General features: G+C 37.9%; 1 protein-coding gene across 1 annotated transcript; it reads left to right on the forward strand.

Moving 5' to 3' along the window:
* Positions 1-4,032: 4,032 nt before the first annotated feature.
* Cbr-cam-1 lies at positions 4,033-20,355 on the forward strand (the record flags this gene model as incomplete). The annotated part of the gene is made up of 9 exons (XM_045241723.1): positions 4,033-4,163; positions 4,550-4,718; positions 11,960-12,070; positions 13,011-13,412; positions 14,286-14,429; positions 15,386-15,983; positions 17,131-17,789; positions 18,867-19,245; positions 20,198-20,355. The coding sequence occupies 9 exons, from the start codon at positions 4,033-4,035 to the stop codon at positions 20,353-20,355; spliced, it is 2,751 nt and encodes a 916-aa protein (XP_045096981.1).
* Positions 20,356-21,387: the final 1,032 nt, after the last annotated feature.

Raw genomic sequence — 21,387 nt, forward strand, 5'->3', positions numbered from 1 at the left:
ACACGGAAACCTAATTAGTTCCTAGACTCATGTATTTCTTATATATTACATGTTGTACTCGTTGGGTGCTCCTTTGGAACCTAGGAGGTCTAGGCACCCACTTCTCGTCTCTGCTTGGGAAGTCTGGTCCATAACTTTCTTCCAGAATCAATATTCTTTATTTTTATTTAAAAATTTCAAATTTCTCACGTTAAGAGCTTCAAAATGAGTATAAACACGGCTATGTGTTCTTTTAAAGTTGAAATTCGATTTTAAAGGCGCATAGGGGGTCCAAAAAAGGAAAGTAGGTCATGATTATACTTATTTTGAAGTTTTTAACGCCGGGAATTTTAACAATTAAAATTTGACATTAGTCTAGCTTAGCTGCCGGTCGAACAGACCACAAACGGACCACAAACGGACTGAAAACGGCTCAAAAACTAAAATACCCTTAACTTTCTTTAGGATCAATATTTTTGAATGAAATTAATTGGATATGATAGAAAATTTTAAGAGCTATAAAATGATATTAATTTAAAAATTGTATCTTAGGTGTGATCAAAGTTACAGGATTTTCTAAATTCTTAACCTATACCTTGGTTTAAGCTCAATTATCTTGGTTCCTGCAAGAGATACAAAAAATTGTATCAGTTGACAAATTTTTGATATCTCTCATAGGATCCGAGATAATTGCTCTTAAAGCTGTATCTCTTGTCGATGAAAAAACATATATCCCTTTTAGACAAATAGACAAATTACAGTACCCCGATTTTTTCTACTAGATCCATTTGGATTTTTGTTCAAAATTAATAAACCGGGAAGAAGGTATGAGTCTTCCAGTTTTTGGTCCAAAGTTTTAACTGTTTAAGTTACAGTATCAAAAACAGCGTATACCGTAATATTTGCTTAAATGCGCCTTTAAAATGACTTTTTGGCGCCAAACGAATTCGACGATTTTTGGAATCGAAAATTTTCCAAAATCCTAGCACAAGGGTATGTTTTGACCTACTCAACCTAATCCCACATACATACACGTTCTGTCTGTATGCTTATGGTGTTATATGGTCCCTCCTCACCCCTCCTCTAAGCATCAGAAAAAGCACTTGATCCTTCTTTTTACTCGAGAGCCCTTCATTTTCTCATACAGAGCATAGATTAGTATTTGAACAATCTGTCCTAGTTTTTATTGATTTCCTGGTAAATTACAGCTGAAAATTGCGATTTTCCAGCTTTAAAATCATTAAAAATCCATTTTAAATCGCTGAAAAAAGCCAAAAGTCAGTTTTTGCGTCGAAACCAACTTGGTTTGAATATTCGCCATTCTGGGTCTTTTTTTTGAGGTTTTGTGGGAAAAACATTGACATTTTCAACTTCAAAATTACTGTAAAAACTTTTGAAAAATGAATAAAAATCCTTTTTTTAAAGCGATGTGAAGTCGATTTTCCCCGAATAGTTTCCTAAGCTCTAGTATGTCAAATTTGCAGTTTCCGGCGTTTTTAACTCAAAATTTTGAATTTCTGTGCATTTTGTCGTGAGATATGGTGTTTTGGCTGAAAACTGACTAATATTGTGTATAAAATATTCAAAAATCGACTGAAATTGACTTGAAATAGGCAAATTTGCGTTTTCCGGCATTTTTCCCTCCAGAATTTGAATTTCCGTGCATTTTGTCGTGGGATATGGTGTTTTGCAGATTTTGGCTCAAATTGGCTTATTTTGTGGTATAAAATAGTCGAAATTTGACTGAAATAATCGTGGAATTGTCAAATTTGCATTTTCTGGCGTTTTTGACTCAAAAATTTGAATTTCTGTGCAAATTGTCGTAAGATGTGGGGCTTTCACAGGTTTCGACTAAAATTAGCTAAGTTTGGCGAATAAAATAGTCAAAAATATGATGAAATTGGGTTGAAATAGGCAAATTTGCGTTTTCCGACATTTTTAACTCAAAAATTTGAATTTCTGTGCATTTTGTCGTGGGATGTGGTGTTTTCCAGCAAAAACAGACTTTCTATAAGTGTCAAGCTTCAAAAGCAAACGATTTCAAACGATTTCCGGTTATTTTTGTTTAATGTATTATTGAAAACAGCACTGCATCGAATTTGACGACATTTTGCACAGAAAATTTAGAAACTTTGAAAATTCAGTTTAAGTCGAAATCGATTCGTTTTTTGCCAGTTTCAGTCTATTTCTAGCCTACCTCAGACGATTCCAAGTGATTTTTGAGTTTTTCCCGACATTTTAAATTCAAAAGTTTGAATTTCTGTGCATTTTGTCGTCGAATATAGTGTTTTCCAGATTTTGGCTAAAATTGGCTTATTTTGTGGTGTAAAATAGTCGAACTTCGAGTGAAATAGTCGTGGAATTGTCAAATTTGCATTTTCCCGACATTTTTCAACCATTAAAAATCCTTTAAATCGCTGAAAATAGCCAAAAAATCAGTTTTCCGGTCGAGACCGAAGCCGCGTTTTTTCGCAGCAAAAATTACATTTTCAGCTTCACAATTACTGTAAAAACTTTTAAAGAAAAATTAATAAAAATCCTTTTTTGAAGCGATTTGAAGTCCCAAAAGTTTCCCAAGCTCCGCCCCCTTTTTGCCGCGCGAAACTTCGAAAAATTGGAAAACTTTGAAATTTATAACATTTTTTGCCTACTGTTACTAGCACTACACAACTTATTTCAATATGAATAGAAATAGTCTTTTCACACTAAACTTTTCAATTTGAAACGGACTCCGGGCGGTCCCGAAGAGCCCTCTCAATTTCCCACACTATTTTCTTTTCTGCTGCTGTTTCCAAACCAATTTCACTTCATTTTCCAAAAAAGAAGAAGAAGACGTCCCCTCTCTTTTGTGTCTTCTGTGAATAATGAGCTTCTAGCGTGTCTATATCTTCTCTAGTTGACACCGACCGACAGCTTCCCAGAATTTATGTGCCTTTTTTCAAGTTCTTTTTTGTTATTTTTAGGCTATTTTGACCCCCAAAATGTCATATTTTAGACTATTTTTGACCCCTAAATGTCATTTTTCAAGCCACTTTGACCCGGAAAATTCTATTTTTTTTAAGATTAAAAACTCGAATTTTAGCCATGCGCCTTTAAATTCGGTATGGCCCCCACAATTTTCTAATTAATTCCACTTTCTTTTCTGGTCCAATAGAGCTAATTTGCATAAGAAACGAGGAATAGAAGAGACCATATGTCATAATTCTCGCCTTTTACTGACACCACTAAAAGGGATTCTTGGAATTGGGGGAGAAATTTTGAAAAATGAGATTTTCTAGCAATTTTCAACTTGAAATTCGTGATTTTCAGCGAAATTCAGTCCAGAAAAAAATTCAGAAATTCCAAAATTCAGAAATTCAGAAATTCCAAAATTCAGAAATCCAGAAATTCAGAAATTCAGAAATCCAGAAATTCCAAAATTTTTGGATTTTTGAATTTCTGAATTACTGAATTCCTGAATTTCTGAATTTCTGAATTTCTGCATTTCTGAGTTTCTGAATTTTGGAATTTTGGAATTTCTGAGTTTTTGAATTTTTGGATTTCTGAATTTCTGAATTTCTGAATTTCTGAATTTCTGAATTTCTGAATTTCTGAATTTCTGAATTTCTGAATTTCTGAATTTCTCAATTTCTCAATTTCTCAATTTCTCAATTTCTCAATTGCTCAATTTCTCAATTTTTGAATTTTCGAATTTTTGAATTTTCGAATTTTCGAATTTCTGAATTTTTCGAATTCTTTTTTCAAAAAGTTGGTAGATCAAAAAAAAATTTTTTGATCTACAATTTTTGTGGGAAATTTTTGAAAATCAATTTTTCAACTTTTTTTTTGGTCACTCCGGATTATTTTTAACAGATTTCTCTTTAGTTTGTTCGACTAATTACCATCTAATAACCACCCTAATTGCCTTTTTTCAAATTTGAAAATTTCAAGATTTTCGAAAAAATCTATCAATTTTAGCTCATTTTTCAGCAAATTTCCTCCTGTTTTTTAACCTAATTCATTATTAATTACCCTCTTAATTACCTCTAATTAATTATTTAATTTTTTTGCAGAATGGAGGGTACATCAACCGGTCAACGGCCCTACATTCGACTAACCTCTCAATTAAGGAACGCCACAAAAAGCTCGGGCGATGAGGTTCGATTTAAGTGCGAAGCACTCGGAACGCCGCCCCTCAAATTTATGTGAGTTTTTCGTCTGAAAATGTTGTCTGGAAAATCGATAATTCTGAAAAAAACATTTTTGAAATTTTTTTGTTGTCCTGTTTCTAGCAACTTCTAAGTGTGAAATTCGTGATTTTCAGCCAAATTTATTCTATATTTTCAGCAAAGTTAATTTCTGAAAATTTTTTTCTGAAATTTCAGAATTTTAGCATTTTTCAATTTTTTGGATTTCCAGATTTTCTAAAATCAGAACTTTTTAAAATTTAATCAAGAACTTCTAAAAACTTCTGAAATTCAACTTTTTGGAAATTTCAGAATTTCGAAATTTCAGAGTTTTATAGAATTTTCCTGAAGTTTTTCCCAATTCTTCAAAAGTTTTCAATTTCCACTACAAATCTTTTTTTCAGTTGGCTCAAAAACAAGGGACCCATTGAGAAATCAAAGCGAGTCAAGATTCGTGACAAGGAGAACTCGTCGCGTCTGGTTATCACACAGTTGGACGTGCTGGACAGTGGCTACTATCAGTGCATCGTTTCGAATCCGGCGGCGTCGGTGAACACGACAAGTGTCCTAAGAGTGAGTCGTTTTTTCTATGATCTACCATCGAAAACTACGGTAGGATCAAAAGTTTCCCGCGCTTTCCTTCACACGTAGATCAAAATATCAGCGGTCCTCTGACAGAACCTTAACAGCGCTTCTAGAGCGTTCTAGAATCTTTTGAAATATTCCGTTGAGCTTTCTGGAAGCTTCTGGAAGCTTCTAGACAAGTCCAGAAACTGCTGGAAGCTCCTAAAAAGGTCCCCCCGGGCTTTTTGCGCTTTCATCCTTAGCTAGTGTGGTAGATCTCCTTTCTCATTAGAGCGCATTTTCTATATATATACATACACCAATTGAACTATACAACACTATTGCTACACACAACGAGTTGGGACGTATCCTCCCTTCCTCGCTTTCTCTCTATGCGCCTTTAAATGATTAACCCCGACCGGCAACGAGGGTGGTGGTCAGCAGCAATAGCATCAGCTGTGGCAAATTGAAATTGGTCCACATATTCTCTTTTTGGCGAGAGAGAGACATCTTTTCTTTCCTTCTCGTGCTTCCTCAATTGTACTATTTCTGGCGTAGTTGCGAAATTTGAAATTCCCCATCTTTTTTTTTTTTTTTGGAAAAATTATTTCGAAATTGTTCGAGAGATCATTGGGACACAACTAGCTTCCTCACGTTTCGAGACTATTTTTCGGGATTTTTCAGGGTTCTGGAACCGTTCCGAAATTGTCTAAAGTGTTCTAGAACCGTCTAGAACTTCTAGATTGGCCCAGAACCATCTAGAAAGGGTCTAGAGCCTTATAGAGCCATCTGGAAGCTTTTGCGGTCGTCTCGAATGATCTAGAGCCTTCTAAAGACTTCCCAGAGCTTCTTATAGCATCTGGAGCTGTTTAGAACAACGTTTTGAAAGCTCGTACGAAAGTCTAGAACTCTCTGGAACCTAATTCTGAAAGATGATTTTGGAGCCTGCTAGAAAGATCTAGACTCTTTGGAAGCCTTCTGAAATTATCGGGAAGCTTCTGGAAGCTTCTAGAATCGTCTAGAACGACCTAGATACGCTGAATTTTAAACATCCGACCCCCCCCCCCCCCCCCCCCATCTGACCAACTGCGAGAAGACCTAGTGTACTCCCTGTCAGCTGTTTCAATTGGACACGGACATAGAGAAACCTAAGCCGCCTGATTTACTATTCCAAGACGGTTGGATGGCAAAAAAGCAACATTTGTCATTCTGGATAGTTTTGAACTATCAAAGCCTTCAGCCTAGATTGTCTAGAATCAAAAAATAGAAGCTTCTAGGAGATAGATCTAGACTATCTACCCTGTGGAAGGTAAATCCTAGCCTAGATGCATCATCAGGCTTCTAGATCATGTCGAGTCGAAGAAGAGGGTTCTCAAGGTTTCTAGAATGTTCTGGAAGCTTCTAGAATCGCCTAGAAACCTTTGGATGCTTATGAGAGCTCCTAATTTGGCCTGACAGAAGATCGACAGGTAGATTGAAGACTTGGGAATTCAAGATCCAAAGATCCTCTGAATCTCTAGCCTCCAGAATTTGAATCTTGTCGATTGCTGGTGCTTTTATCCCTCAAGATTCTAGAGAGATATCTGCAGAAGAATTCCAAACATGAGAGTCTTCAGAAGATCATCTTCCGACGCCACCTATCTCGAGAAAGTTGGTAAATTGAAAAATGAGATTTCCTCCCTCTTCCTCGATTTGCGATATTTTCGACACTTTGACAACAATCGAAGAAGAAGAAGAAGAAATAGAAACATTGAGACAGAGAGGAGACCCCCGCAGTTGACAGCTCGGCCGCTGGTCCATGTTGATGGATCGTTCGTTTTGTCTGTCTGTCTCTCTCTCTCTCTCACTCTCTCCCTCGTTTTCTCTCTAGTTTTCTATCTTGGTGACCCTATCCAACACAACAGAAGGATGTGTGTTTAGTTTTTGTAAATCGTTTTTTGATCTACTTCTGAACTTTCGAAACGAGATTCTCGAACGTTCGGACACTCTAGAGACGCCCTTGGTCCGTTTTTGACATTTTTGGGTGTTTCAGACGATTCCTAAGCGTTCGGACACCCCAGAGCTACCCTTCGTCCGTTTTTGGCACACTTTTGAATGGCCTAGACAAACCTAGAAGGTTCAGACGCCAAAGAGATGCCCATTTTCCGATTTTGATTAGCTGCTCAGCTGTCCTAAAGGATCCTTTAACATTCAGACGCTAAAGAGATGTTTTTTGTCCGTTTTTTGGTCTGCTTCTGAATGTTCGAGACGATTCTAGAGCGTTCAGATACCCTAAAGACGCCCGTTTTCCGATTTTGGTATACTTTTGGATGCTCTAGACGAGCCTAGAACGTTCGGACGCCAAAGAGCCGCCCGTGGTCCGTTTTCGATTTGCCCAACTTTTAGCTGTTCTAAAATTGATTGAATCAGAGCCAGATCTTTCTGTCTACGACACTCCGCTATCCCGTTTGCCTCTAGTTTGATCTACAAGTTCCTCCTGTAGATCAGGACCTCCTGGAAGGCCCCTAGGACAATCTAAAAGTCTCTAAAAGTCTGTAGATCAAAACAAAAATTTTTTGGCGGGATAACGGAGCATCGTAGTGATGGATCGAACCACTTCAATGTGGAGATTATCCCTTAGAAGATCAGATCCTAAACGAGATCAAAGGGACCTCCTGTGCCTTTAAACCACCATCCACTTGTCCTTTTTTACCGCCTCCCCCCATCGCTAACCACTCGAATAGTACACCACCACCACCACAACATCTGTTCGTTCGTTATATGAAAAGAGACCATTTGGACCACCAGTATCCAAAAAATGACGTCAGCAGATGCTAGAAAAATGGCTTAAACTAGGCTAAAAAGGGCTGAAAATCGCCATACTTCAGCCATTTTTTTTCTCATGGTGACCGGGGAAAAATTGATTTTCAGCTGATTTTCAGCCAATTTTCAGCCGAGCAACAATTTTTTTCAATCAACTTTTTTTTCCGATTTTCTCATGCCCTTCGTGAGTTTTTTGGCCACGATCGGAGCCCCCAAACTTCTCTGCGTCTCTCCACTTTCCCTGCTCTCTTTCTCTCTCTCTCTCTCTCTCTCTCTCTCCTTGTCTCTCCTTGTCTCTCCTTGTCTCTTATCACCCTTCTTTTTTGTTATCAATTAGTATCATCTGGTGATAAGGTACATGTCAATCAGGAGAGAAAGAGCACAAATTGGGTTATTTATGATTATTACCTTTTGCCTTGTCCTGCTATATAATATATATATGGCGGAGTGGGTCAAATATAGCTGAAAATGGCTGGAAATGACGCTGAATTTTTAGTTATCCTTGGCTTATTTTTAGCCGAATTATAGCGTTTTTTTTTTGCAAATTGTCGTTTTTTTTGAAACTATACGATTACATAGTTTAGTCACCCCCTTGACCCTAAACCATATGATTTTTTTCTTCTTCTCTTTCTTCTTGTCCATCCTTCTAATGCCATATTTCTTGGGCCATTTTTCTTTCCTCTAATTTCACATTCCTTCAAAACAGAAACACATTTTTTCGTCTTTGGGAGGAGACGGAAAAATTGGTGTGGTGCATATTTTAGAAGCATTTTGTTTTATGTAGTCTAATGGGACGGCCCATTTCCCTCTCCTTTTCTTTTCGTTTTGGAAAGAATCTTCTAGAAATTTTGCAATTTTTTTCTTTGGCTTCATGGTCCCAAATCGAGAAGGCAAATGCATTTTGAATAGGTTTTGACCACCCAGAGTCGATATAGTGCAATAGAGAGCGCATCTCGGTCCCTGTGAGAGATATCAAAAAGTGGTCAAACTGATAAAATATTTGTGATATTATGATAACAAATTCATTAGTTGACAACCTATTGATATCTCTTATAGAAGCCGAGATAATTAAGCTTCAACCTGTAGTACTTGTCGATGAAAAATATAGCTTCTTCTTACGTGGTTTGTTACTTTGTTCACAGATAAGATACAGTATTCCAAATAATATTATTTTGTAGTTCTTAAGTTTTTCTATCAGATCCATTTTAGTTGGTCTAAAAATATTGAGCCGGAAAAAAGTTGTGTGTCTTCCAGTTTTTCACCCGTTTTCGGTCCGTTTTTGGTCCGTTTGGGAGAGAAGCCAACTTTGAGTAAATTTTTCTCGGTCCCTGTAAGAGATGTCAAAAAGTGGTCAACAGCTAAAATGTTAGTAACATTATGATAATCATTTTATCAGTAGACACATTTTTGATATCTCTTATAGGAGCCGAGATATAAGAGCTCAAAGTTAGGGAGATTAAGAGAGCGTTTACGGTATCTTGCAGTTTGATATCAATTATCTTGGTCCCTCCAAAATATATCAAAATGTTGTCAACTGCCGAAATGTGATGTATATTAGGCTTAACATTTTATCAGTTGACTTCTTTTTGACATCTCTTATGGGAACTGAGATATAGGGGTTAAAGTTACTAGAATGCGTCCTTGCAGAAAAAAAAAAACATAGGCCCTCACGTATGTTATGGAAACATTGTTATGCAACAATTTGGTATATGTCTCGAGGAGGGGGTCTGCCCCAGGTGGCCTCTGATGACGTATTGTACTCCAACATCAACATCTGTGTTGGGCTAGCAGACAGTTCCAATTCTTGGTTTCCTGGATTCCTGAATTCTCGGGTTCCTGAATTCTCGGGACTCCTAGATCCTTAGATCCTCAGATCCTTATATTCCTCAGAATTCAACTTGTTTACTATATAGATGGTCTCCAGATGACGTTCTTTTCATGACGTCTTCTAATCGATCATGATGGTCCCTCGCTACCACATGCGTCTGTCCCCCATATCATTTGTATCCATCTATAGGACCATCTTGGACCCCCCGCTCTTATTTACAAACCGTTCTCTCTCTCTCTCTCTCTTTCTCCTCGTCCATCTTCTCTTCTATCTATCTAGAAGAACGTTCGATCAGTGTCAGAAGGAGAGGAGGATGCTCTCCTCCTGCCTCCCTCTCGACCATTAATCATATGCGTGTCGTCTGGTCTTGGGGTAGGAGCAGTAAGGACCAGATTTTGACTAGTTTTTGGCTGATTTTAGCCGGAAAAAGTTGGCGGAAATTGGTTGAAAATGACCTGAAATTGTGAAGTTTGCCTTTACCGACATTTTAAACCGAAAAGTTTGAATTTCCGTGCATATTGTCGTAGGATATGGTGTTTCACAGATTTTGGTTGAAATTGGCTCATTTTGCGTTACGAAATAGTCTAAATTCGACTGCATTTTGTTGAGAATGGTCTGAAATAGTGAAATTTGCATTTTCCAGCGTTTTTCACTCAAAAATTGGAGTTTCTGTGCATTTTGTCGTGGGATATGGTGTTTCACAGATTTTGGTTGAAATTGGCTCATTTTGTGGTATCAAATAGTGAGATTTTGATTAAAATAGGCCTTAAAAAAGTCAAATTTGCCTTTTCCGACACTTTTCATTCAAAAATTGGAGTTTCTGTGCATTTTGTCGTGGGATATGGTGTTTCACAGATTTTGGTTGAAATTGGCTCATTTTGTGGTATCAAATAGTGAGATTTTGATTAAAATAGGCCTTAAAAAAGTCAAATTTGCCTTTTCCGACACTTTTCGTTCAAAAATTTGAATTTCTGTGCACTTTGTCGTGAGATGTGGTGTTTTACAGATTTTTTTCTGAAATTATTATGCTTGTCTGAGAAAAAAAAGGTTAGAGAGTTTTTTTTGCAGTCTAAATACGGTAGCGATATCGAAGCGGAGAGCCTAAATAGCACACATAAGGTGGAGACGCAGACACTTTTTCTCTGTGTCTCAACCTTTTTTTCTCAGACAAGCATAATAACTTATTTTGCGGTATGAAATATTCGAAATTTGACTGAAATAGTCGTGGAATTGTCAAATTTGCATTTTCCGACATTTTTCACTCGAAAATTTGAATTTCCGTGCATTTTGTCGTGGAATATGGTGTTTTTTGTTGAAAATGGCTAATTTTCGCATTTTGAAATCGATTTTTGCAACCATTTCAATGCCCCACATTGCGAAATTCGAGTTTCAGTGCATTTTGTCGTGGGATATGGTGTTTTTCGAAAATGTTCCATTTTAACTAGAAAAATATTAGTTTTTAGACGAGTAGGCTTGCAAAATTCAAATTTTTAGCTGCAAAACACCAAATTTGACGACTAAGTGCACAAAAAACCAATTTTCAACCCAAAAATCTTTGTCACTCTTTGTCACTTTCGAGAATTGGTAGGAAAATTCTGGGAAGAAGAAGAAGAAGGAGAAGGAGAAGACTTGATTTATGAGGAAGGGGGAGGTCCCCCTCCCTCTTCTTCCTCAAGGAGGAGTATCTTCTTCCTCTTCTTCAATTTCATCCTTCCAACCTATTTTCAATTTTTCTCAATTTTGAGAAAAAAAATAATTTTTGGATTTTTTCTCGAATTTTTGAATTTTCTGTGTAAATTGTCGTCGTTTTCAGTGTTTTCGGGAAAACTGACTCGATTTTCAGCCTTTTTCTGTGAAAAATCGACATTTGCACCAATTTTTACACCTAGCACTACAAAAGTTGAATTTTAGTGCATCATGTCGTCAAATTTGGTGTTTTTCGGGAAATTTTGAAATTTTGTGCACTTTTTCGTGGAATTGAACGTTTTTCTTTGAAAAATAAAATTTTGTACTCATTTTCGTGCCTAACATCGCAAAAATTCGAATTTCTGTGCATTTTGTCGTCGAATTTGGTGTTTTCCTATTATTTTTGGCTTTAATTTCGAGAGCAGTTTTGTCCTGATTTTCGAAAAAATGTCCTGATTTTCTGTGCTGAAATTTTAACATTTTTCGAATTTTCTGTGCATTTTGTCGTCTGATTCGATGCATCGCAGCGTTTTTTTTCGAAATTTATTTGAATTTCCCATTAACTATTAACCGCTCTTTTTTCTTATCAGTTTCTTCTCAATTTACATAGTAAACAATAAAGAAATAAATTATATTTTTCCTTCCCCACACTTGATCGTCGGGTCATTTTATAAGGAATCGCTGTTTGCTCATTGCTCTGACCCATCATCTTTATCTCTTTTTCTCTATTTCTCTGTGTCTCTCTTTATCAGTCGGCTAGCGCCGGCGCCGGTCCTTTTGGTCCTTATCAAAGTGCCGCCGCCGACCGCGCCGCCGACACGCGACGCGCCTGAGCAAACTTCCATTTGATCTACGCCGCGCCTTCGATTAATTACGAAATTCGACCTGCTGCACAAAAAGTCTCCAAAAAGTTGCAAAATTGCTCTCAATGCAGGTGAACAACGTGCCAACGGATGCAGTGAAGTTGGGCGGAGGGAAACATAAAGGATCCGGATCACATCACGCCACCAAACACATTCCCTACGACGAGTACGAGGATTACGAGGTTTGTGACCTATTTCGAGCTATAAGATAGTGAAAATGCGGCGCTAAAATTGGTTAAAAGACGTTTTTCACTCAAAAATTTGAATTTCTGTGCATTTTGTCGTGGGATTTGATGTTTTGCAGATTTTGGCTCAAATTGGCTTATTTTGTGGTATAAAATAGTCGAAATTTGACTGAAATAATCGTGGAATTGTCAAATTTGCATTTTCCGGCGTTCTTGACTCAAAAATTTGAATTTTCCGGCGTTCTTGACTCAAAAATTTGAATTTCTGTGCAAATTGTCGTAAGATGTGGGGCTTTCACAGGTTTCGCCTAAAATTAGCTCATTTTGGAGAATAAAATAGTCAAAAATATGATGAAATTGGGTTGAAATAGTCTAATTTGCGTTTTCCGACATTTTTAACTCAAAAATTCGAATTTCTGTGCATTTTGTCGTGGGATGTGGTGTTTTCCAGCAAAAACAGACTTTCTATAAGTGTCAAGCTTCAAAAGCAAACGATTTCAAACGATTTCCGGTTATTTTTGTTTAATGTATTATTGAAAACAGCACTGCATCAAATTTGACGACATTTTGCACAGAAAATTTGGAAACTTTGAAAAGTCGAAATCGATTCGTTTTTTGCCAGTTTTAGTCTATTTCTAGCCTATCTCAGACAATTCTAAGTGATTTTTGAGCTTTTCTCGACATTTTAAACTCAAAAGTTTGAATTTCTGTGTGCATTTTGTCGTGAAATATGGCGTTTCACAGATTTTGGCTCAAACTGGCTCATTTTGTGATGAAAAATTGGAAAATTTCGGCTTTAAACGCTAAATTCGCGCTCAGAATGACCGAAAAAAAAGTGTTTTGGGGGGAAAGATTTAAATAAATACCGAAAAATTCAAAAAAATGCTTTTTCAAAAAAAAAAAAACAAATTTCACCAAAAATATAATTTTTTTGCAGCTAATGGACCGTGGTCGTTTGCCAGACGAGGAGGAAGCGGACCTCTATCGGGTTCCCGATGGCGCCGCAGGCAGCAACTTCGCCCCAATGGCAGTTTCCGAACGATGGCTGGACGGTATCAAATACCGTGTCGGCGACTGCGTACAGTATCGCGGCGAAGCGTGTCGTCAGTATTTGTCCAACAAATTTGTAATGATGACGAACGAGTCGCGCGAGGAGATGTACGATATCGATCGGAATTTGAGAGCCGCCATGCTTTTTATCAATGGAGCGCCGACGATATCGCAAAAGTGTCGACAGTTGTCACAGGCGGTCGCGTGCCATCATATGTATAAAGTTTGCGAGTCGGAGAGTAACAATCAAATTGTCGCGATTTGCAAACACGATTGTGATGTCATTCAGGTTAGATTTTGAGCCGATTTTAAGCAAAAATTTGAATTTTCGTGCATTTCGTCGTGGGATATGGTGTTTCACAGATTTCGGATAAAATTGACCTATTTTGCAGTACAAAATAGTCAAAAATAGCCTGAAATTGGTTAAAAGACTATTTTCACTCGAAAATTTGAATTTTCGTGCATTTTGTCGTGAGATATGGTGTTTTATAGATTTTGGCTGAAATTGGCTCATTTTGTGATATAAATTAGTGAAAATGCGGCGCTAAAATTGGTTAAAAGACATTTTTCACTCAAAAATTTGGATTTCTGTGCATTTCTTCGTGGGATATGGTGTTTTTTGTTGAAATTGGCTAATTTTTGCATTTTTAAATCCTAGAATCGCAAAATTCGAGTTTCTGTGCATTTTGTCGTCAAATTCGAGGTTTTTCGAGAAAATTCGAGTTTCCGTGCATTTTGTCGTGGGATGTGGTGTTTTTCGAAAATGTTCTATTTTTAACTAGAAAAATGTTAGTTTTTAGACGAGTAGGCTTGCGAAATTCAAATTTCGCGGCATTCTCAACCTCTTGTGTGCATTTTGTCGTCAGATTTAGTGCATTGATCGGTGTTTGAGCACAAAATTGAACCTACAGTAACCCGAAACGACAAAGCAATTAGTATTGAGAAAGCCTAGGGTTACTGTAGGCTTGTGCACACCAGATATGACGACAAGATGCACAGAAGTGACAATTTCGCTCTCCAAAACACCAAACATGACGACTAAATGCACGAAAATCGAAATTTTTCAAAAAAAAGAGACATTGCAGACTCATAAAAGTATTATTTGATCTACTCCTAAACGACCCGCCAAATTACCGGCAATTAACATTTTTTCAAATTGCAGAATGACGAATGTCCCACCGAATTGGCACTTGCCGCTCAACACGAGCTCGTCGGCGACACGCCCAAAGCACTATTCCCACTGTGTTCTCGTCTATCGACCACTTCGAATTGTATCCCGGTCGTCACGACGGCCATGATGCAGAATGTGAGTTTTGGGGGCCTAAAATGGTCAAAAATTGCTGAAAACGGCCTAGAAATGGTCCAAAATAGAGCAAAAAAAGTTTCTGTGCAAACACCACAAACGGTGATATTAGCATCGAATTTGACGACATTTTGCACACGGAAAATTCTACAAAAATTCAAAAAAGTTTTTTCCGCTGAAATTTTAAACTTTTTGAATTTTCTGTGTGCAAAATGTCGTCAAATGTGATGCATCACATATTTGTGGGGTGTCTATTTTGGACCGTTTCTAGCCCATCTCAGACGATTCTAAGTGATTTTTTCCGACATTTTTCACTCGAAAATTTGAATTTGTGTGCATTTTGTTGTGGGATATGGTGTTTTGCAGATTTTGGCTGAAATCGGCTTATTTTGTGGTATGAAATATTCGAAATTTGACTGAAATAGTGATGGAGATGTCAAATTTGCATTTTCCGGCGTTTTTGACTCAAAAATTTGAATTTCCGTGCATTTCGTCGTAGAATTCGGTGTTTTCTGAAATTTTGCAATTTTAACTCAAAAGATATTGGCTTTCAGCCAAGTCAACTTGCGAATGTAGTTTTTCCGGCTTTTTTAACCTCTTCTGTGCATTCTGTCGTCAGATTCAGTGCATTGATCGAAGTTTGCACACGAAACTGAACCTACAGTATCTCGAAACAAAGCAATAATTGTTATTTTATAAGTTTAGGGTTACTGTGTAAGTTTGCTTCCATGGAAATGCACAGAAATTCAAATGTCTGCCTCTAAAACACCAAACTTGACGACAAATTGCGCGAAATTCGAAATTTTTCGAAAAAAAAGCGTTTTTTTTGCCAATTCCCAAAGTAAACAATTGAATTACATTGAAAACTGGAAAATTTGAATTTATGTGTGCACTTTGTCGTGGGATATGGTGTTTTGTAACAAAATCCAGCTATTTCTCAATTTTGCCAATTTTTCCAGATACCGTCGCTCTCTCCAACGCTCTCCAACCCATCGGAAAAGCCACGTGGCCATCTGACGCACTGGTGTTATGTGAACTCTGGCACTCAATACGAGGGAAGTGTCGGCCAGTCGTCGTCAGGCAAACAGTGTGCACCATGGCTGGATTCCACGTCACGTGACTTCAACGTCCATCGATTTCCCGAGCTGAACGGTGCGAAGAACTACTGTAGGAATCCGGGCGGCAAGAAGAGCAAACCCTGGTGCTATACGCGACCGATGGGACAGGAGGAGTACTGTGACGTGCCACAGTGCCCCGCGGACATGTACCCAGGGCTTGAGAATAAGGGAAAATCGGGAGTCTCGGAGAGTGTCACAGCCCTTTGGGACTCGCTGGACCCCACCATGCAGGTGGCTCTTGTTGGCGGAGGTGTCTTCTTCTCGCTGATCCTCTTGCTGCTATTCTGTTGTGCTTGCTGCTGCCGGGCGAAGAAGAAGAAAACGAAGGCACGTCATCAGAATCAGGCGCCGTCGGTGATCAACTCGGCGGCCAACTCGGCTTACTATCGGAAATTGAACGGAACGAGCACACCGATTATGGGAGGAGGACGGCAAGGAGGTGGGGAGGACAACGAATTCAACAAAAAACGAAAAAATAATTTTCGAAAAAAAATTGTTTTTTTTTCAAAATTGATTTTTTCGCAAACATCAATTTTCAAAATGATTTCTACCCGTCACCATCGTCTCTAGCTCGTTTAGAGCTTCAAAACGATACCCCACACGACCCATTTCCGTTGACTTTGAAATTTCCTGGTTACGGTAGATTCATTTTTCTGCAAACACCAGAATTGACGACATAATTCGGAAATTTTCGATTTCAAGATAAATAGGTCGTGTTTATACTCATTTCGAAGCTCTTGACAAGCTGAGAACGAATGTGAAATCAGATTTCTGAAAAATTCAAAATTTTTTTTGAAAAATCGAAAAATCAAAATTTGATTTTTCGATTTTCGCAAAATTCAGTTTTTTTTTTCGAATGTTGTCGTCAATTCTGGTGTTTGCGGAGAAATTTTCAAAACCAACAGAAACTGGTCGTGTTTGGTATCATTTTGAAGCCCTCAACGATTTGAGAACAAAAATGAAATCAGTTTCTCAAAACTATCGAAAAAAATTGGGGAAATCGATTTTTTCAAAAATTTTGATTTTTTAAATTTTCACAAAATTTCAAATATTTCATATTTTCGATTTCAGAATCGTTTTTAGCTCATCGAGAGCTTCGAAATGAGTATAAACATGACTATGTTCGCTTAAATTTGAAATTTCGGGTCCCACAAGGAAATCCAGCTACCGTAACCCAACATTTTCAAATTCGACGAAAACTGGTCGTGTTTGGTATCATTTTGAAGCTCATGACAAGCTGAGAACGAATATAAAAACCAGACTTTGAAAAATTTCGAAAAAAACCCGAAAAACCGAATTTTCCAAAATTTTGATTTTTTTTTCAATTGTCACAAAAATCAAAATTTTTTATTTCTGACTTCCGAATCGTTTCTAGCTCGTCGAGAGCTTCAAAATACGTATAAACACGATCCATTTATCTTGAAATCTAAAAATTTCGAAATTTGTCGTCAATTCTGGTGTTTGCGGAGAAAATTTCAAAATCAACGGAAAGTGGTCGTGTTGGGTATAGTTTTGAAGCTCTCAACGAGCTGAGAACGAAAATGAAATCAGATTTGAGAATTGCCGAGAAAAAACAATGATTTCAGGTGTCGAAATGGCGAATCTTCTGGGACCACCACCGTACCCCATGGATTTCGATCAGCAACACGTGGCACGGCGATTCCCATCCCAAGACTTTCCACATGGGGGAAGCATCGACGAGAACTCCTATAAGGTGTTTGAAATCACCCCGTCGCAGCTATCAGTCCGTGAAAAGATAGGAGAAGGACAGTTTGGTGTGGTCCATTCGGGAATCTACACCTCAGGACTCTTTGCACCGGAACCCATGGCCGTAGCTGTCAAGAAGTGCAAACACGACGCCACGAATGCCGATAGAGCGCAGCTGGAGCAGGAAATCCGCACGGTGGCGACATTTGATCACCCGAATGTCATCAAATTGATTGGCGTGTGCTATATGGACAACTCGTTGTTGGCGGTGTTCGAGTATATGGTACATGGGGACCTCCACGAGCTTCTGAAGGTCCGAGTGCCCCCGGCGGACCATGATATGGGAGGAATTGCGGAGGCGAACGCCGAATTCTTGTACATAGCCACACAGATTGCACTTGGAATGGAATACCTATCGTCGATGTCATTTGTGCATCGAGATTTGGCGACGAGGAACTGTCTAGTTGGCGATACGCGGACGATTAAGATTGCGGACTTTGGATTGATGAGGACTAGCTATGGAAGTGATTATTATAAGGTTGGTTTGACTGCGAAATTCGATTTGGAACGAATTTTTAGCCCTAGAACTTGAAAATTTGATTCAAACCTCGGATTTTAGCCCAAAAATTCAAACTTGCGCGTCAAATTCGGTGTTTTGCGGAAAATTGACAAATTGTGGCACTTTTTGTCGATTATGCGGCGTTTTTACCCGAAATTTTGATATTTTGATTTAAACCTCGATTTTTAGCCCCTAGAAGTCGATTCTCAATGAAAAATTCGAAATTGGGCGTCAAATCTGGTGTTTTTCGGGAAATTTTCAATTTTACCGTTAATTTCGGTGTTTTCAGAGTTTTTGAGCGAGAAAAACGGGGTTTGTACCTATTTTTACTCCCTAGAACCACTAGATTTGAATTTCTGTGCATTTTGTCGTCGAATTTGGTGTTTTTCAGGGAAATTTGAATTTCTGTGCACTTTCGTGGAATTGAACGTTTTTCCCTGAAAAATTAATTTTTGTACTCCTTTTCGTGCCTAACATCGCAAAAATTCGAATTTCTGTGCATTTCGTCGTCAAATTTGGTGTTTTTCGGGAAATTTTGAAATTTCGTGCAGATTTTTTTGATTTTTCAGCTGTGTCGACCAAAAAATTGATTTTTGTACCAATTTCTAATACAGAAACATAAAAATCTTTGCGAAATTTCGAGATTTCGCTCAATTACACTGAATTTGACGACAAAATGCGGAATTTCTCAGAAATTGCTTATTTCGAAGGGTAAAATTTCAGTTTTCTACAGTAAAAATGCCGGCAAATCCGATTTTTCGATCGAAAACGCTGAGAAATCGACGAAAAATGCACAGAAATTCGAATTTTCCTGAAAAACACCGCATTTGACGACAAATTGCACAGAAATTCAAATTTCGCGATGTTAAGCATGAAAATGTGTGGCAAAATCGATTTTTCGGTCGAAAACGCTGAGAAATCGACAGAAAACTCAAAGAAAATCGTATTTTCTGAAAAAACACCAAATTTGACGACAAAATGCAGAATTTTTCGGATATTTTTAACTCAAACTTTCGCCAGAAAACCCCCAATTTTCAACCGTTTTTTGTATTTCAGATGATTCACCGCTCATGGATGCCCGTCCGTTGGATGTCTAAGGAGGCCATCGAGCAGGGCCGATTCTCGGAAGCCTCGGACGTCTGGTCGTTCGGTGTGACCCTCTGGGAAATCTGGTCCTTCGGCCGTCAACCATACGAAGGGGCAACGAATCAGCAAGTGATTGAGCTGATTGCGAATCGCCATCTGCTCGAGTGTCCCCACAATTGTCCCACGAACATCTACAGTTTGATGGTCGAGTGTTGGCATGAGAATATTGAACGAAGGCCGACATTCTCGGAGATTCGATCAAGATTGCAATCGTGGAGCCTCGCTAGCCCCGCCCACTCGATCCTTCATCAACAACACCAGCAGCAGAATAGGGCTGGGAGTCATAGTGGTGAGCAACTTTCTTCGTTTTTGACCTAGTGCTCCATCGACATTGTCTAAAAACTGACATCAGAATCGTTTTCAGCTCGTCGAGAGCTTCAAAATGAGTATAAACACGACCCATTTACCTTGAAATGGAAATTTTTCGAATTTTGGCGTCAATTCTGGTGTTTGCGGAGAAAAATTCAAAATCAACGGAAACTGGTCGTGTTTGGTATCGTTTTGAAGCTCTTGATAAATGAAGCCAGATTTTCAGAATTTCGAAAAAAAAACCAAAATCGATTTTTCCAAAATTTTGTTATTTTTCAAACTTTCAAAAAATTAAGAATTTCGTATTTTTGACTCCAGAATCGTTTCTAGCCTATCGAGAGCTTTAAAATGATACCAAATTCGACTATTTTCCGCGGAGTTTGCAATTTTCGGGTTACGGTAGCTTCGTTTCGTGGTGGGACCCCGAAATTTTGAATTTCAAGATAAACGGGTCATGTTCATACTCATTTCAAAGCTCTCGGTGAGCTGAGAGCGAATATGAAGCCGGATTTTCAAAATTTTCGAGAAAAAAAAAACTAAAAAATCGATTTTTCCAAAATTTTGTTATTTTTCAAATTTTCAAAAACTTTAGAATTTCATATTTTTGACTCCAGAATCGTTTCTAGCTCATTGAGAGCTTCAAAATGACACCAAACTCGACGAATTTTCGTTGATTTTGAAATTTTCTGGTTACTGTAGCTTCGTTTCGTGATGGGACCTCGAAATTTCAAACTTTCAGGTAATAGGGCCATGATTATACTCATTTTGAAGCTCTCGGAGTTCTCTGCTCGATTTTAATGAGAAAAACAGGGTTTAATGATAATTTGTAGAAAAAAATCCCGAAATTAGAAATTTTGAATTTTCGATTTTTGTCAAATTTTGAAGCTCTCAACACGCTGAATTCGAATCTTCAACTATTTTTCCATTTTCAGGATCATCTGGAGCCGGCGGTCCCCGACCGATTGCTCATCACCAGCCGCCACGTGGCTACCCGAGTCAGAAGTTGCATCGACGTGGCGACGGTGCCTCTCCCCTGATGAAGCGTCACGACGCCAACTATGCGTATTCAGAAGACGGTGATTCGGATTAAATTAAAAAAAAATTTTTTTTGAATTTTACAATTTTCGCCCGCCCACTTTTTTTTTGTTGTTTCATATCGGTGATATTTTTTCCCCCACTTTACCTCACATTCTTAGTCTTTTCCTTTTTCCTTTGTTATGTAGTTTCAGCCATCGTCCAGGGTACAAAAATTACAAATTGCAGAAAAATTTTTTCCAGCTCTCTCTCTCTCTCTAATTATCTAATTAATTATCTCTATTATTTCGATTTAATATGTATATTTAATCCCCCCCGCAAAAAAATGCCCCATCGAAAATTATTGATTTATCGATTTTTTCAAAATTTCTCTCAAAACTAAAACACAGGGTCCCCATTGTGTCTCATTCCCCTTGAATTTTAATTTTTTGAAAAAATTTGAATTTCCCGCCCAACCACCGCCACCACCCCCTTCCTTAAAAATGAGCTATCGTTTTCATGTAATAATTATGTATTCCCTCCCCCAACCAACTTTTGGGCACCAAATTTCGTCTGTGATGATGATTGACAATGAAAATGTTTAGAATTAATTTTTCCCATAATTCCTACGAAATACAAAATTACATCAAATTTGACGACAAAATGCACCAGAAATTCGAAGTTTTCGATTCTTTTTTTTGTCCCCAAAATTTTCCCAAAAATCTAGTTTTCGCATTTTCGACCTCAGAATCGTTTCTAGCTCGTCGAGAGCTTCAAAATGAGTATAGACATGACCCATTTATCATGAAATTGAAAATTTTCGAATGTTGTCGTCAACTCTGGTGTTTGCGGAGAAATGAAGCTACAGTAACCCGGAAATTTCAAAATCAACGGATAATGGTCGTGTGGGGTATCATTTTGAAGCTCTCGATGAGCTGAGAATGAATATGAAGCTGAATTTCGGAATTTTTGAATAATAAATATGAAAAATCATAAAAAACAAAAAAAATATAGGGATTTCTGTGGGACAAACGGACGGATTAGGACAACAGGAACAATGAAAAAAAGTGGAAAAAAAAATTAAACAATCGAATTTTCAATAAATTCC

The sequence above is a fragment of the Caenorhabditis briggsae genome (genome assembly GCF_000004555.2).
Source record: "Caenorhabditis briggsae complete genome, chrII, whole genome shotgun sequence".
In the NCBI taxonomy this organism is placed as follows: domain Eukaryota; kingdom Metazoa; phylum Nematoda; class Chromadorea; order Rhabditida; family Rhabditidae; genus Caenorhabditis; species Caenorhabditis briggsae.